General features: G+C 42.8%; 1 protein-coding gene across 3 annotated transcripts in view; it reads right to left on the reverse strand.

Moving 5' to 3' along the window:
- The window catches only part of KIAA0930 (KIAA0930 ortholog), an 81,761-nt gene extending 77,819 nt beyond the window's left edge, over nucleotides 1-3,942 (reverse strand). For 2 of the 3 annotated variants that reach the window (XM_055807222.1, XM_055807223.1), the window contains exon 1: nucleotides 3,482-3,942. In XM_055807222.1, the coding sequence (XP_055663197.1) occupies nucleotides 3,482-3,626 (145 nt within the window). In that variant the 5' untranslated portion in view covers nucleotides 3,627-3,942. The remainder of the gene's footprint in view (nucleotides 1-3,481) is intronic. The other variant, XM_055807221.1, reaches the window with a different exon arrangement.
- Between the last annotated feature and the right edge of the window lie 10,675 nt (nucleotides 3,943-14,617).

Genomic DNA, 14,617 nt, shown 5'->3' on the forward strand with positions numbered 1-14,617 from the left:
CCTAACAACATTACACAGTAGTTTCAGGCACAATCGAAAATAAAACCTTCCCACTTCAGGGCTTTGGCCAAAAAGGTAACTTCAGAGCCTTATGTGCAGCCTGGCTAAGGAGACATACAGCAAGTCTGTCATTCCCTCAAAAGGAGAGCTATTTTGCCAGAGAAATGTTCTGGCACACAGCATTTCAGAGTGAGCTTTGTGCACAACACTAGTGTATACTCTGTACAAGTGGATGACACTAACATCCAGCAGAGACTATTTCTCAGAGAGGCATCATCCTTCCCCCCAGGCAACTTGACGAAGAGTCACACATGAGTCATTACTTTGAAGCACAATGCCAGATTTGCTATATTTTCTATATTACACAAACAGGACAACATAGAAAATCCCATGGAAGGGTATAGACGTTTTTGGACAATACTTGTCTAAATGCTCATGTGATATTCCTGAAATAAAGCAATCCCCTTCACCAAAACTCAGCATCAGCAAAAATAGCAATTTTCTCCTTAGGCTAGAGAGTAGGGGCTTGCTTAAAGAAAATACACAAAAGGAGAGAGGCCACGCAAGTTATAACCCATTGAGTCCCATTCTATTGTTGTGGGGTTAAGAGGGGAAACCCAGAATTTAACACAGTCAAAGTCTTTGCCAGTTGATTTCAAGAGCACTCAGAAAAGCACACAACAGGTTTAATCTACTGCTGAAAAGGATTTGGCCATTACAAAAAGAACCACTAATATGAAACTAGTACTGGTGTGCTAGTCCTGCAGACCAGCAGGTGATGTATCACAGGCTGGATCATTGGGACTCTTTTGAATAACGGCCCCCAGGCATAAAGAGCAGATGGAACCTCTGTGTTAGCCACCTAGAACCCATATGGGACTGTGACTCCTTTCATGAGTACTGAACTCAAGGAAAAGCCTTTACATCTGCTGTGCTGCTAGTGCCCAGCATAGTCTATGTTGCATGGTTTGCAACAGCACACGCTAGTGCAGTCCGCACATGTGTATATGCCAAGTCATAGGATTACACCCGATAACCTCCTGTTCATCTACAATTTCTATTGAGCACCACTCTAGAAATTCGGTGGTTTTGTCCCAAGAGAAGCATTTAAACTATTTACTTCCCTAGTAATAAGTCACAGAATAGGGAAAAAGAACACTAATTAACTGGGAGTGACAATGTTATACATTAAGCAACATGCAGCACACAATGAAGTGAAGGTTTTGGAAAATCCTTCAATACACAAAAGTGGAGATTTATAGCACAGAGGGGTTCTCTGTCTCATAAGCCTTAAGGAAGCTTCCCAGTATGCTCCTTCCAAATGTTAAGTAATAATACGTACAGATTTTAAATAAGCTGGTCAGATGCTGTGACAATTTAGATGTCCCTATAGCAACCTGAGTCCACAACCTCCTAATCCTGAGAGGGTCCCGCTTTGTGACTCTGCAGTGCTTGGGGATTAGCAAGGGGAGGGCCAGCTGGAACTGATATTCAGCAACTGTGCTCAGAAATACCCACCATAGAACAGATTCTCTCTGCATTGAAACTGCCACACTGTCCCACAGCCACTGAAGCTGAAGGTCCATCACACCCACAGTTGTCCAGAGTAAGGAGATCCACGGCACCTCTCCACGGGCAGGACACTGCACTCATGGGAAAGGCATACTGGCTTGGCAAATGACAGTCTTTTCAGCTAAAACTTCAGCTCTGCTCCCTGGATACAAAAATTGCACATCTGAGGCACTCCTGTGGCGACACATAACCTATTTCCACACAGGTATAGGCATCCACAGGCAAATCTCCACACCCAGGATCAGCCCTTCAGTACAACAAGCTAAGCACTTCTACCAGACAAAGACCTGAAAGGACAACATCTTGTGATTACTTGTGTGATTACCACACAGTTATGCAGAAGAACTCTTCATGATGACTTCTGTGGATGTGTTCAGACACAAGCAAAGAGGAAGCACTTCTATGTTATCAGCCACCACAGTTTTCTCCTTTTCAAATTTCAGTAACAGAAAGTGATGGTGATACTTCTATACCTGTGAGTCTTTATTTTCATTCAAACATGATATGGCCAAACATGAGCTGACAACAGCTTTTCAATGAATGCAATCTCACAGGCGTTTAGATTTTGTGAGGTTTTTTTCCTGTTTTGATTACAGTTTGCCACAACACTTTATTTGGCCCTGTAACATTTTTACACCACAGTAAGGCCTGGAGATCCAATTCCATTAGAAAAAGGCATAAAGAAACAAGAAAGACTATCATTTCTCTTTGTCTGCACAAGCCCTCGTTATGTGCAAGGGAAAAATAAAAAAGTAAGAGTCCATTCCTCCCTGGGGAGACCACAGTAAGCGCTGGTGGGCAAACCAAACATCAAGGTCAGGTGAAGAACCAAAGAGATTCGCCACGTCAATCCACATCACAAAGCCAGTAAAGGCCGAACAAAAACCTCATTCTGAGTTTTTAAAGAAAACTCAGAAACAGACATTTTTGGGACCTTACATACGAGCTGAAGAAGGAGTTGCCATTAATGAAGGCCCCATGGAAGAAACAAGTGAAGTATTGTACATCAGTGCTCATAATTTAAAGCCCTGGGCATTCATCCCCTCAGAGCACAGGTCCAGCCCAGGATATACAAAAGTTTTGAACAAGGTCAACAACATTTCTCACAGCAAAAACTTCTGTCTATGATCTCTATTGTTGCACATGAAAACGAATGATTTCTATTCATTAGCCTAGCCAGAAGTTTCCTGACGCAAAGGATTTTGATGGAGACGTAAAACCACCCCATGTTGCCTAACTGAATTTCAACCTCAAACTTCTATTTTGCAATGCGTAAGCTTCGCCAAAAGCTAAATAAAGACAGATCATACAAAATTTGCTCCGATCAAGGTGCAAACAAGCAAGATAGCCAAAAAGCTAAAGAAAACCTCCATGGTTTTAAAAAAATTACTTGACCAGCAAGAGCCACAACATTATGTGCTTACTAGACTACACCAAGCGGCGTGAAGTCATTTACTCAGAGGAGGGAGGTATCTGACTCAGAAGAGGAAAAAAAATCTACAGAGATCATCTGAGAGCCATAGGCTCACATGCACTGCAAGAGTAACAAAAAATTTGTTCCGTTCGATTCCAAAGCAGATGATACATAGTTTATACTTGGAAGAAAAACATGGGGCGATGTGCGTCGTGCCTTCTGACCATTTTCCTCCAAGGGCATTTCAGACAATGGAGAAGACGGCTACTCCCTCCGGTTCTCGGGGACCCGGGAAGGAAAAGGGCCCATCCCCGTGACAGCAACACACAACAGGTTCCCAGGGCACCGCCGGCTGCGCAGGGCGAGCCCGCAGCCCGGCCCAGCCCGCCGCCGCGGGGGTCCCCGCTCCCGCCGCGGGCCGCCCAGCCCGGGGGCGCCGTGCTCGCCCCTCCGCTCCCGCCCAGCCCGGCGGGGAGGCCCCGGCCGCCGACTCACCGAGGCCGCTGATCTCCTGGCGGAGGCCGGCGCGGCTCCGCTCCTCCGCTATCGCCCGCAGCATCTGCTGCAGGGAGCGGTCCAGGTCGCCGTTGGCCTCCTCGTCCCTCGGCCCGGCGCGGCCGCCGCTCCTGGCGGAGGCCATGCTGCCGCTGCCGCCGGCGGCGATGATCTCATGTCAGGCCGCCCCGCGGAGGCGGCCGCGGCACCCGGTGCTGCCGCCCCCGCCGCCCGCACGGCGCTCCCGGCAGCGGCGGGCGGAGCCGGGGGCCGCCCGGTGGCACTCAGCGAGAAACCTCCCCGGCTCCGCGCCCTCCGGCTCGGCGAGGGGCGCGACCCTCCCCGGTACCACCCCCCGGAAAGTTTCCCGGGCGCCGAGCGGCACCCCCCGGGACGCCGCCACCGGCTCCACAGGCGCTGCCCGGCCGCGCTCCGCCGCTTCCTGCTACAGCGGCCACGGGGGCGGCCCAGCCGGCCCCTCGCCCCGCCCCATCACACCCAAAGGGGCGGGGCGGGGGCGGGGACACGGCGGGGGCGGGGACACGAGGGCGGGCGGCTCCTTCCCTGGGGCGTCGCGTCGGAGCCCGCGAGCGCGCTGCTCCCGGCAGGAGTCGGGTATTTACGCGGGCCTTTTGCGGCGCAGACCTGACGGGGACCTGACTCCCTGCTGCACGAACGCACCTGGGTCGTTTGGGACGGAAAAACTTCTCCTGGGAGCTATAAACGGCGTAGGAACAACCAGAACGTGCCATGAGTGAGTTGGTCTGGGACATCAGCAAGAGCTCCCTCAGCCAGGGCAAGCCCCCTGCACCTTCCCTTATGCTCCCACCCACAAGTATGGGTTTTCACCTGCTGCGTTGGTGAAAAATACCTTTTCCTCTAAGGAAGACCCAAGCATGTCCAAGCAGAAAATGGAGAACGGTGTTTCAGGTGGGCTGTAACCCCACAAGGCTGAACAGAAAGACACAAAAATACACCTGCAGGCAGGCGCTGTGAAGAGAGCAGGGCCACGCACCTGACCATCATCCAGGGCAGCCCATGCAGTCCTGCATCCCTGCCATCTAAAGATCTTTAGTTTCTAGCCAGGCTTTCTGGACACCTTCTTCCCCATCCTTCCCTTCCACAGGTTTGCCCCCAGACTCCTGCCACTGCAGGCAGAACTTCCCTGCTGGCCCTACTGACATTACATCTTCTGAGCTACTGCTACCTTCTTGCTCACCTGTCCCTGCTGCTGTAAATACACATGTACAGCACTATGGGATCAAAACCCAACCCAAGGCATCCTTTGAAGTGTCTGCCAAGAGCTGGCACTCCTCTCCGTTACCTTTAGCATGTCTTGCTAGTGAGGTGTTGAGGTGCCATGTAAATCAGGAATGGGTGATCTGAGAACAAGCCAGCTTGTGCTGCAGGGTTTGGACCCCAAGCTCTGCTGCTGCTGGTTGTCCCTGGCGGATGCCAACAATGGCCAAACTTTCCTCAGCTCATAAATTAAGGATATTGTAAGCCTTATGCAGCCTTTTCTTCTCCCTGAAGTCCTATTTGAAACTTAGCCTTGAAGGTGGTAGTGGGAAGGAGAGAAAGAGGCAGGGGACAAAAGACTTGAGCTGACATCATTTGAGAGCTGTGCTTTCTGCGCCTGTTTAGTAAGAAAGAAAAGTTTTCAAATGCTGCATGATCATTTACCAACATAGCATACATTTACACCGTGTTTCCAGTTGCAGTTTCATGTCAACTTCTGGCACCAATAAACAAACAATCAGGCACCTGAAGGCTATTTACAGCCATATACTGATTCCCTACAGGGATATGAAGAGTATTTCCTATGGAAGACTCCTATGCTGATCTGGGCATGTGAGAGAAATTTGAAGTTGTCATACTGTTTTGGTAGTAAAGTATCTAGTTTTTTACAAAGCAATGGAGAGCATGGACGTATAATCACAGGACTTAAGCACCTCTTCTACTGTTGAGTCTGATAGTTCTCTTTCTAGGAGAGAACGAGGGTTTCCAGTCACACGCTGGCCCTGAAAATGCATGCTTTAGAGGTATTTACCCCACAAGCTTACAAAAGGGAAAAGCAGCAGAAGATTGTCCTGTACTGTTGGCCTCCAGGTTGTTCCTGACCTTGCCAAGATATGACACTTGAAACAGGAGGAAGGAATCCTGCTGCTGCCAGAGGAGATCGTGGTCTCATTTACCTCACGGCATCCAAGGTAAAGTTTGGGCATTTTCCCCTGGTAGATTACTGCTGGATACCAACACCACTGTCATGTTAGGGGTACATGGAAATAGTTTACATCTGTTGTGTCACCAGCACAACCTGGTTGTTGACAACCCTGCAGCAGTTTCTCCAGAGCCTCCAGCAGTTCAGCCTCTCTGCTGAGCCCTGAACACTCACCCTGAATTTCCAGCATCCCTGCTTAAAAAGAAAGCAAGTAAGCAAACATTCTGCTGCTCCATCCAGGCCTTTTGTATAAGGAAATGGTATCCCTGCCCCTATTCAGTTCCTAGGCCTACCTTCAGCTTCCTCTGGTTTCCACCAAAACAGGCCCATGGACAAAATCCTCACTCATTTTTCTTCCTGCAGCCCTCCCTAGCCAAGTGCAGCTCCTAGCAGATCACAGCTCTTGATCAGAAGGTGGAGGGATAAAGTCTCTTTTCTTAAAGGGCTATTGATTAAGGACCCTTAGGATCAGTTAGAAATCTGAAATGCTAATTGTTTTTGGTTTTTAAAGATCCCATGGTACATTTTAAAACAACAAACCCCTCTGCCTAGCAAAACTCTTGATGGGGAGGGGGGATTGTATTCTGACTTTACATATTGCTTCTAAAGGTTTTCTCCACCGACACTTAGCACCATGTTATCACTATAACGGGTATCAGGAGCCCTGTCCTACCATGCATGCTCTCACTGAACTCAATTACACACAAAATAATATATTCTCTGTCTTGCAAAGGGGTAGTGGGTGTTAGGACACTAACAGGCTTTAATGGCCCTGAGGAGCCTCACCTGGGGCCTCCACACACCCTCACAGGCTGGGGCCTGTTTAATCTTGGCCCTGAAGCTCTGGCTGAGCTGCAGCACTGGTTTTTGGTTCTGTTGCAGCTGTGTCTGGCTATGGATGTTATTCATCTGGATGCTGACTTCTCAGCTTGGCCGTGGACCTGCCCCATGACCACGGAGGTACCTTTTGACCTAGGCTTTGATTTACTGTGTTCCCTTGCTTAGGTTCTGGAATGTTCAGCTGTAGCCCCCAAGGCCCCTGCCAGCCTGGGAGTCTCCCCCTTGTTCCTTGGACCTTAAGGAGTTTCCAGCCTGTGTGGTGCCCTGAAAATAAATCCCTGTGCTTGTTTATATAATAATGCACTTTGTGTCCTGCTGTAAAATACTTATATAGGTTGACAAGATTGATAGACTGGATGCATCTTTTTTTGACTTAAGACGTGTGTTCTAAACAGCAGAAACCTACAAAAACTCAAGTTCATTGTAAATAACCAGCTGATTTAATGTGGTGAAGTAGGTCTTTTGAATTAATGAATAATAGTTAAGCTTTGCTACATTTGCACAAAAGTTAAGCAAGTTATTTATATAAGGCTACAATTTCCTTACTGTATTTATTTTAGCAGAAGCTAATGGTGGTAGTCTGCAGCGTATGTTAATAAGACCACATGGTGTATGAATATCTAACAATTAAAATGAGCTTGCAAGTTAGCAGATATGGGCTTTTTTAATGCATTTGAATGTATTTCTAGTGGATGAGTTCTAAGCTATATACGCCTTACAGTACTGACCCTGTCAAAACTTGTGTAGCTGCATATAGCCTGTCAAAGAGATCAGCATTACTTATGTGCCTCAAGCTCTGCATGTGCATAAACTTTTGCAGGATTGAACTTTAAAATTCTGAAGCTTTGAAAGTCCTGTTCAACACATTACAAGCATGCCAAGTACCCTCATTTTTTTGATGTCTTTATTGATAATAATAAATTCAGATTTATAACAGCTACAAGTGGCAAATGGATGTTACATCCACTTTAAAGGTACAGGGCATGAAAAGCACTTTTGTACCGAAGAGATTAAGCAAGTGGCTTAAAAATCTGAATCATATTTTGGTCATAAATTGGGGTATCTCAATCTTCAACAGTCTGATGCTTTCTAGTAAAGACATGCTCATGGCTCAGTGGGCCATCTGGTGAGTTTATATGCAAAAATTAATTCTGCAATCTTAATTGCCTCCCTAACTGTATCAAGGCATCAGGACACAGCAGTTTTGGGCCTTCCATTATAAATTATGTTAGTTTGGTCAGTTTGAAAGTTAATTCGGAGTTACTTTTGGAACTTTCCAGTGTTCAGCACAGGACTAATTCTGCTTCCAAGATTAAACCTACAATTAAAGTTTCTGAAAGTTCTGTCTCTAGAATGTTGCAAAATGTTTTACACCTAAAATTATCCTTTATAGTTACTCCTCTGAATGCACAGCAGAGTACTTAAGGTCATGTATTTCTGAAGTTAGAGGTGTTCTACCTGTTAGCTTTCTTTTGTCCTTCCATCTTTCTTTGTACTACTTTTGTCATCCCTGTCACTACTTGCATTAGTCAATTGCCACAGGGTATGCTGAATGGAAGCCAGAGAAGCTCAGTCTTGCATTGTAGGAGTAGGAACATATATACATATAACATATATGAATGCTAAATTCATATTCATATGAATTTATATGTATATGTAATATATATTCACATAACATATATGAATAGCTTTCAGTCCAGCTGATCCCTCTCTTGGGCAGCCAAAAGCACTGAGCCTTCTGTACCTGAGCCTTTTATCCTAGGTTGCTTCTGTGCTGTTCTTGAGTGTAATTATCTTAATAGGATTGAGATGTGAGCTGTAGCCTCTGTGATAACGGGCTGTTGGGTTTTGTAAGCAACTTGCACAGAATCCATGTTTCATTTGTTTTCCTTAAGTTGTACTTGTATTCAGAAACACCTCACTACCTATGAACCTACTCCAAGCCCTATGTCAGCTCAGGAAATTTAAAGTCCAAGTAGGAATTTGTTATTTTTTTTTTTATTACATAGCTAAGCTCTTGCCTAAGAGGAAATGGGGCAGTTCCTTGGTAAGGAGCTGCTTGCAGTAAGGAAGCCTCTGCCAGTCTGGGTATGGCTTTGCATTCAGGGTACAGGATTTTGCTGTAAAAACCGAACTGGGTGGGAATCTGCCTGAGACCACAGCTTGCGCGGGCCAAGTATCTGCTGAGAAGTCTGTCCAAAGCAGTGACAAACTTGGCATCGCTTTTCACTGGAGTGTTACTTGATGATAATATGTTGTTCCTTGAAGTGTTTACCTCTACGTATGTGTTTTGTTTCATGCGTCTGTGCTCTTTAGCCTATGTTTTATGTTGCAGGCTTTGAGTGAATATGCAGTAATAGATAAAGAAATGTTCACCACCTCTTAGGGAACCCAGGATTTCTGAACTGTGGATGTGTAACAGAGTGCTCAAGTATTGCCTATATCCTCTGAGACAACAAGTCTAGTTGAAGGGAGTTGCATGGTGAGTCTGCAGTGGTTCAGCAAGGGTAAGAGTTGTGAACTAACCTTGTGGAACACCAAGCTGTACCTGTCTGGCTGCCGGGATCTTGCATGTTTGCTGTTTGCTTTGGATGATGCTGAAGGTTTATGCAAGATCTGTTTGTAACAACAAAGAACTAGTTTCAGCCTGCCTTAAGGAGAAAGTTAAATCCTAACAGAGTAATAGAGGGTATAAAAGAAATTACTACTTCAGAGAAGTGATCAAATCATGAACAGATTATAAAGAATGCGGTAATCAACTTCTTAATTCTTTTGGGAAAAAATGTGTGGTAACTTTCAAAAAATAAACTGAATTTTCAGCAGTAATTTCTAAATAATTATATTGGAATCTAGAAATGAGATTTCGAGAAGTGTACACAAAAAATCAGGAGTTTAAAATGTAGAGGCAAAATCAAATTTGGCAATGAGTAATGATTGTATGAATGCAATTAGTAATGATTGAATCTTTTCTTTTTAGAAATAATCTAAAAGGGTATTTGGAAAGCCTACAATTTTTGTGATAGAACAGTATTTTTAATTTACTATTTAATATGTTGATTATACTATATTGTATAGTTTTGTTAGTATCTCAGTATTAAATTTTATGAATATTAGTTAATATTTTAAATAACAGGCAGAATAAGAAAGAAACTGTGAGTGAAGAGCAAAAGAAATCATATTCTCCAGAAGATCTGCTTTTATAGGCTGGGTTTTCCTTTGGTTTCATAGTTACTTGAGCAGACATTTAGACTGGGTCAACTGCATTCAAGACAATGCAGGTAACTTTCAGCACTTTACCTCTAGAACAAATAGTTGGACTTTATGATCCTAAAGGTCTCTTCCAATCTAAACAATTCTATGGTTTTTATGAGAAAGGCTTTTTCTACAGATCACTAGGCTGAACTCTGCTCAGACCCTCTTTCACCGATATCTAATCAGAGTGTTTCTTCACCTTTGCAAGATATTCTGGTCATTGTGTATGTATTTATTACATAATACATGAATTAGGGCAATCATGTTTCAAATACAAGAAATTATTTCTTGCTTAGAAAAAACAATTGTATTGTCAGGAAGATCTTTCACATCTGGCCTTACTGACTTAACTCTGTAAAAGGAAGATGTCAGTGAGGTCAAAACTTCATTTTGTGGCTTTTTGAAGCTTACTCAATACTTTTTCACTATTCTTCTGTAGAATATAGATAGTTAATGTCTCTTACAAAGGCATAAAGTCATTTACATGTGCAAGGAGCTCAATCTCAGATTTTGTGATGGAGAAGCTTTGTTGTTGTAAGGCAAAACAAGGAAGCCGAAGGGTTAAGGTACTATTAATGCTTAAAGGAAAGTATATGAAATATTGCCCTTTTCACTCAAGAGCCAAAATATAATGATCATTATTTGGTTAGAGGTGGGGAAAGGAAACCTGTGAAAGCAGGAATTTTATTTTGAAGATGTCTCCAACTGTTACATGTTAATGATTTTGAGTATCTTATTCATGATGACATTATGCATTTTTCTGCATGCTAGCTCAAGGTTAGATGCCAAGGTATTAATCCCGCTCACTTGTCTTCATGAGATCTTCCTCTCCTACCTGTGCTAATGATTCACCAGTGGTGAACTGAGAAAATGCAATTGGCTAGCAATTGGTAGCTATAGCCTTAAGCTGTGAAAATGGTCTCAATTGTTTAGTGGCTTGTGAAGCATTTATTAGCGCCCAGTGTGATTATTACTTCTGAGAATTCTTAGCCATACTAGTTTCAATAAATGTTTTTATAAATTGTGGGGTCTGCTGTTTTCACACAAAATTATGTCTATCATGCCTGTACGTATATCTTAAACCAGTGCCCATCTAGTGAGTTCACAATAATTTATGATCACTTCAAATCATCAACTTTTGTTCATCCAGTTTAATTACAGGCAATTACCTCCTAAGTTTAAGACTATATATCTTTTAGCGTATTATACAGTAAGTTTTATGTGCAGCAATGCCTGGAAAGTTAAGACTTGTATTTGAATCAAATGTGCTTCTGAAAATGAACATATATTTAATTAAGGAAATTCATCCTCACAAGGTGAAACATAAGAAAATAGATAAAGCAGTCTTAAATCCTGGTAAGGCCTGGATATTTCAAGAACCCTCGGAATTTACTAATACAGGAAGACTACACACTTGTAAAAAGCAGGTCCTTACTAAACACAACATTTAAGAGATTGAGAAGGGAAAGGATTGATTTTTGAGGTCAGGGAAAGTCCAGAACTAAGAACTTGCTTTGCCCGAAGGCTAGCACCTATCCTGCCAGACTACTACCTTTGACAAATATGTCTCTAATGGTACCATGCACTAGTTAAATTCTTGCCTAGCCAAGCCTTTAGCTGGTATAATTCTGTTTTTTTCACATGGACACAGGAATTGGTATATCACTTAAACTATCACGTTGGTCTGAATTACTTTAGACTAATTGTACCTCAGTGGTCAGCACTAAATCTGTAAGGTGTGAAAGTGCAAGAAGCTTTATGCTGGCCTCCGTAGCACAAAATGCCTTTCAGCTTGATTGGCTTATTCTGAGGCAGAAAGATAACTTAGTTTGATGGAGAAAAATCTGAAATTGTAGTAATGGCTATAAAAAAAACCCTAGACTAAAAGTTAAGTCAACCTTTATGAAGACCACCTGCATGTAATGAAAGGAATCTGAATAGAAGGTAATTTCAGCACAGACCTTAGTTATCTACACAGCTATAATTAGTGATAATGAAGGACATAATCTTTATGAAAGAGCTAGAATAGTGATCTGGGAGGCAAAAAAATATAATGACTCTTGCATTTTGTTACTGACATACCACATGTCTGCACAAACCTTGATGACAAGACTCTTTAGTGCTATCCACTTTTTGTTGGAGCTCTGGATTCCCCATCCTTGTAAGTGTGTGGTGTTACTAATTGAATACTTCATTAACAGTTGCTGGCAATTTTAAATTCTCAGCTGAAGCAGCATATTAAGAGAAAGGAAATATTTAAAAAAAATAATTCTGAACTTTGCAGAAGCAAATAGTCAATGTCAGTTGAACTAGATTCGCGTGACCTGTTCTCACCTGGTAACTTTTCGCAGCCTATTGATATGAACAGATCTAACCTAAGTTCCTAGTATTTCCTATCAGCCTGGTATTTACAGCCCGGGGCAACACTAAGCTCACATTTTCTGGAACAGTTTGTCTTTAAGTGTGTGCTGTATATGCAGCCAAACTTCTCAGTGGTGCTCGAATAGAACTAATGCTTTCAGGATCTATTAAAATGTCTGGTTTTCAACATTTCACAATGTCCAGACTGCTAAAAAAAGTTATCCTAAACCGTGAAAGGCAGAGTAATGGAACTAATGGCTGCTTTATATCTTTCTCACCTTTTTGTCTAACGATGTTCCAGAGAAACCCATAGGAAAGTGTCTTTAAATATAAAGATAACATATTTGGTTAAATTTCTTTTTCTTCCTCTCATCCCCTGTGCTTCTCTTAAGCCATCACTGAAATTAATCTTCCTTAAAAGTAAAGTGGAGATCATACCCTGCCCTTTTATTCTTTGGTAATATTGTTCCCTCTTTTGAAAGCCACATGCTTCCAACTCTTCAAACCCCACATCTTCTATTAGTGCAAAATTTCTTTCTTTCCAAGACAGTGTTCTTCTTTCTCACTCTTCTCCCAGACAACTAGTGACAGGACAAGAGGAAGACAAGAGGAAACAGTCTCAAGTTGCACCAGGGGAGGTTTATATTTGATATTGGGAAAAATTTCTTCACTGAAAGGGTTATCAAGCACTGGAGCAGGCTGCCCAGGGAGGTGGTAGCATCATCATCCCTGGAGGTGTTTAAAAAGACTTGTTGATGTGGTGCTTAGGGACGTGGTTTAGTTATAGACTTGGCAGTGCTGGGTTAACAGTTGGACTTGATCTCAAAGGTCCTTTCCAACCTAAATGATTCTATGATTCTTGAACATAACTGTTCTGGGTCCCTTTGCCCTAGGGCCTCTGTTCTGCATATACTTTCCCAGGGGCTTAACTTTAATCAAGTGCTAAACAATGACCAGGTTAAAGTGACAAATTTTGAGTAATGTTGGTTTACTTCACTTATGGTGCACATGATATGGTCATTCGTTTGGTAAATGTGTTCACCACATGGGTGCTTTGATGGGAAGGATAAAGACTAAAACTGGAGATATAAGTAACTGGTATCTGCTGAACAAGCAGAGACCATGATGCTCTTATTTGTTCACCTTGCTGTTCTATAGTCATAGATTTAGCAACATACAGAGGTTTAAGGATAAAATGGGCCAATAGTTAATCTCATTTAACTGTCTGTCACAGGCCGTTGAGCTTCATGCAATAAACTCTGCACTAAGCTCAATAAAACCAAAGGAGGATGTTAATCATTTCAATAGACATTTAAAAGCATGTTGATAAAAGCATAAGTCTGGGTAACTGTCTTATCCAAGCATCCACCAACCTGAACTGTAGTGAAATTAGTTTTCCATTTTTCTATAGGCATGTCGGTAGTTTACGTAAGCCATAAGTTATTTGAAATACAGTAGAGCTTTCTGTGGCTGAACATTATGTTTTTACTTCTGAAGGATGTATGTGTGTTTTCCTATGTTGTTTATACATTCCCCTGTTAAAGGCAATTTACATGTGTGTAAATCTTAACTGGCCTTGTAACCTCTTTTCACAATGCATAAGGAATTCCCCAAATAGTATTTTGGAGTATCTTGGAAGTAAAAGTTTCTTTACTTGTCTGTAACTTGTTTGTACAAAAGCTTGCTCTCTGTAAGGCATCTGGGTCCCACCAGGAGTAAAGAGGTGAGTGAAACTTTTGAAGACTTGAGGTATCTAGTGCTATTTCTGTTAGTGGCAGGTTGTTCACTGGCCAGCTGTATGCTCCCACACTTTGCTAGGGAATGCTGGATTTGAACAAGTTAACACAATTCCTAGAACAGGATAAAGTTATTTTGCCAGGGTTAATAGCAAAAGCAGATAACTGAAGTTAATTATTGTCAGAGATGGGATGCATTACTTTCCTATAGCTGTGACTGTTGTGAGACTTTAAGTCTGTGTCCATCTATGCTTGCTACTAGTGCTGAGGAGTGAGGCTGATGTCAGGCTGGGCAGTCAGAACAAGAAGAGATGGTTTAAGTTATCAGCAGAGTGTAAGGCTACTCATGGTTTCTGGGTTTCCCCCAGCACAGCTCTCCTTCACGTAGTGACGTTCTTCCTTAGCCAAATATTTTGGATTTAAAGAAGTGTTCCCAAGATCAGCTTAAAAAGTAGAGACATCTGTTAGATTTAGGGAGCTTATTATGTGCTTATCTCAGAAAGCTATGGGATTTCTTTTCCTGATGCAGGGTAATGGAAAAACAGGCAGTTAAGCAGCTTCAGGTGGGATGCCTCTTTCCACTGAAAAAAAACCTTCTCTTAGCATATTTAACATAAATAAGCTGAAGAACATTGATTTGAATTTCAGCTTTAATTACTTGTAGAGCATTGAGCAATTATTTGATGTCATGAATTCAGGCAGAAACTTTTCACTCCTGAAATATGA

Source organism: Falco peregrinus, chromosome 6, assembly GCF_023634155.1.
Source record: "Falco peregrinus isolate bFalPer1 chromosome 6, bFalPer1.pri, whole genome shotgun sequence".
In the NCBI taxonomy this organism is placed as follows: Eukaryota; Metazoa; Chordata; class Aves; order Falconiformes; family Falconidae; genus Falco; species Falco peregrinus.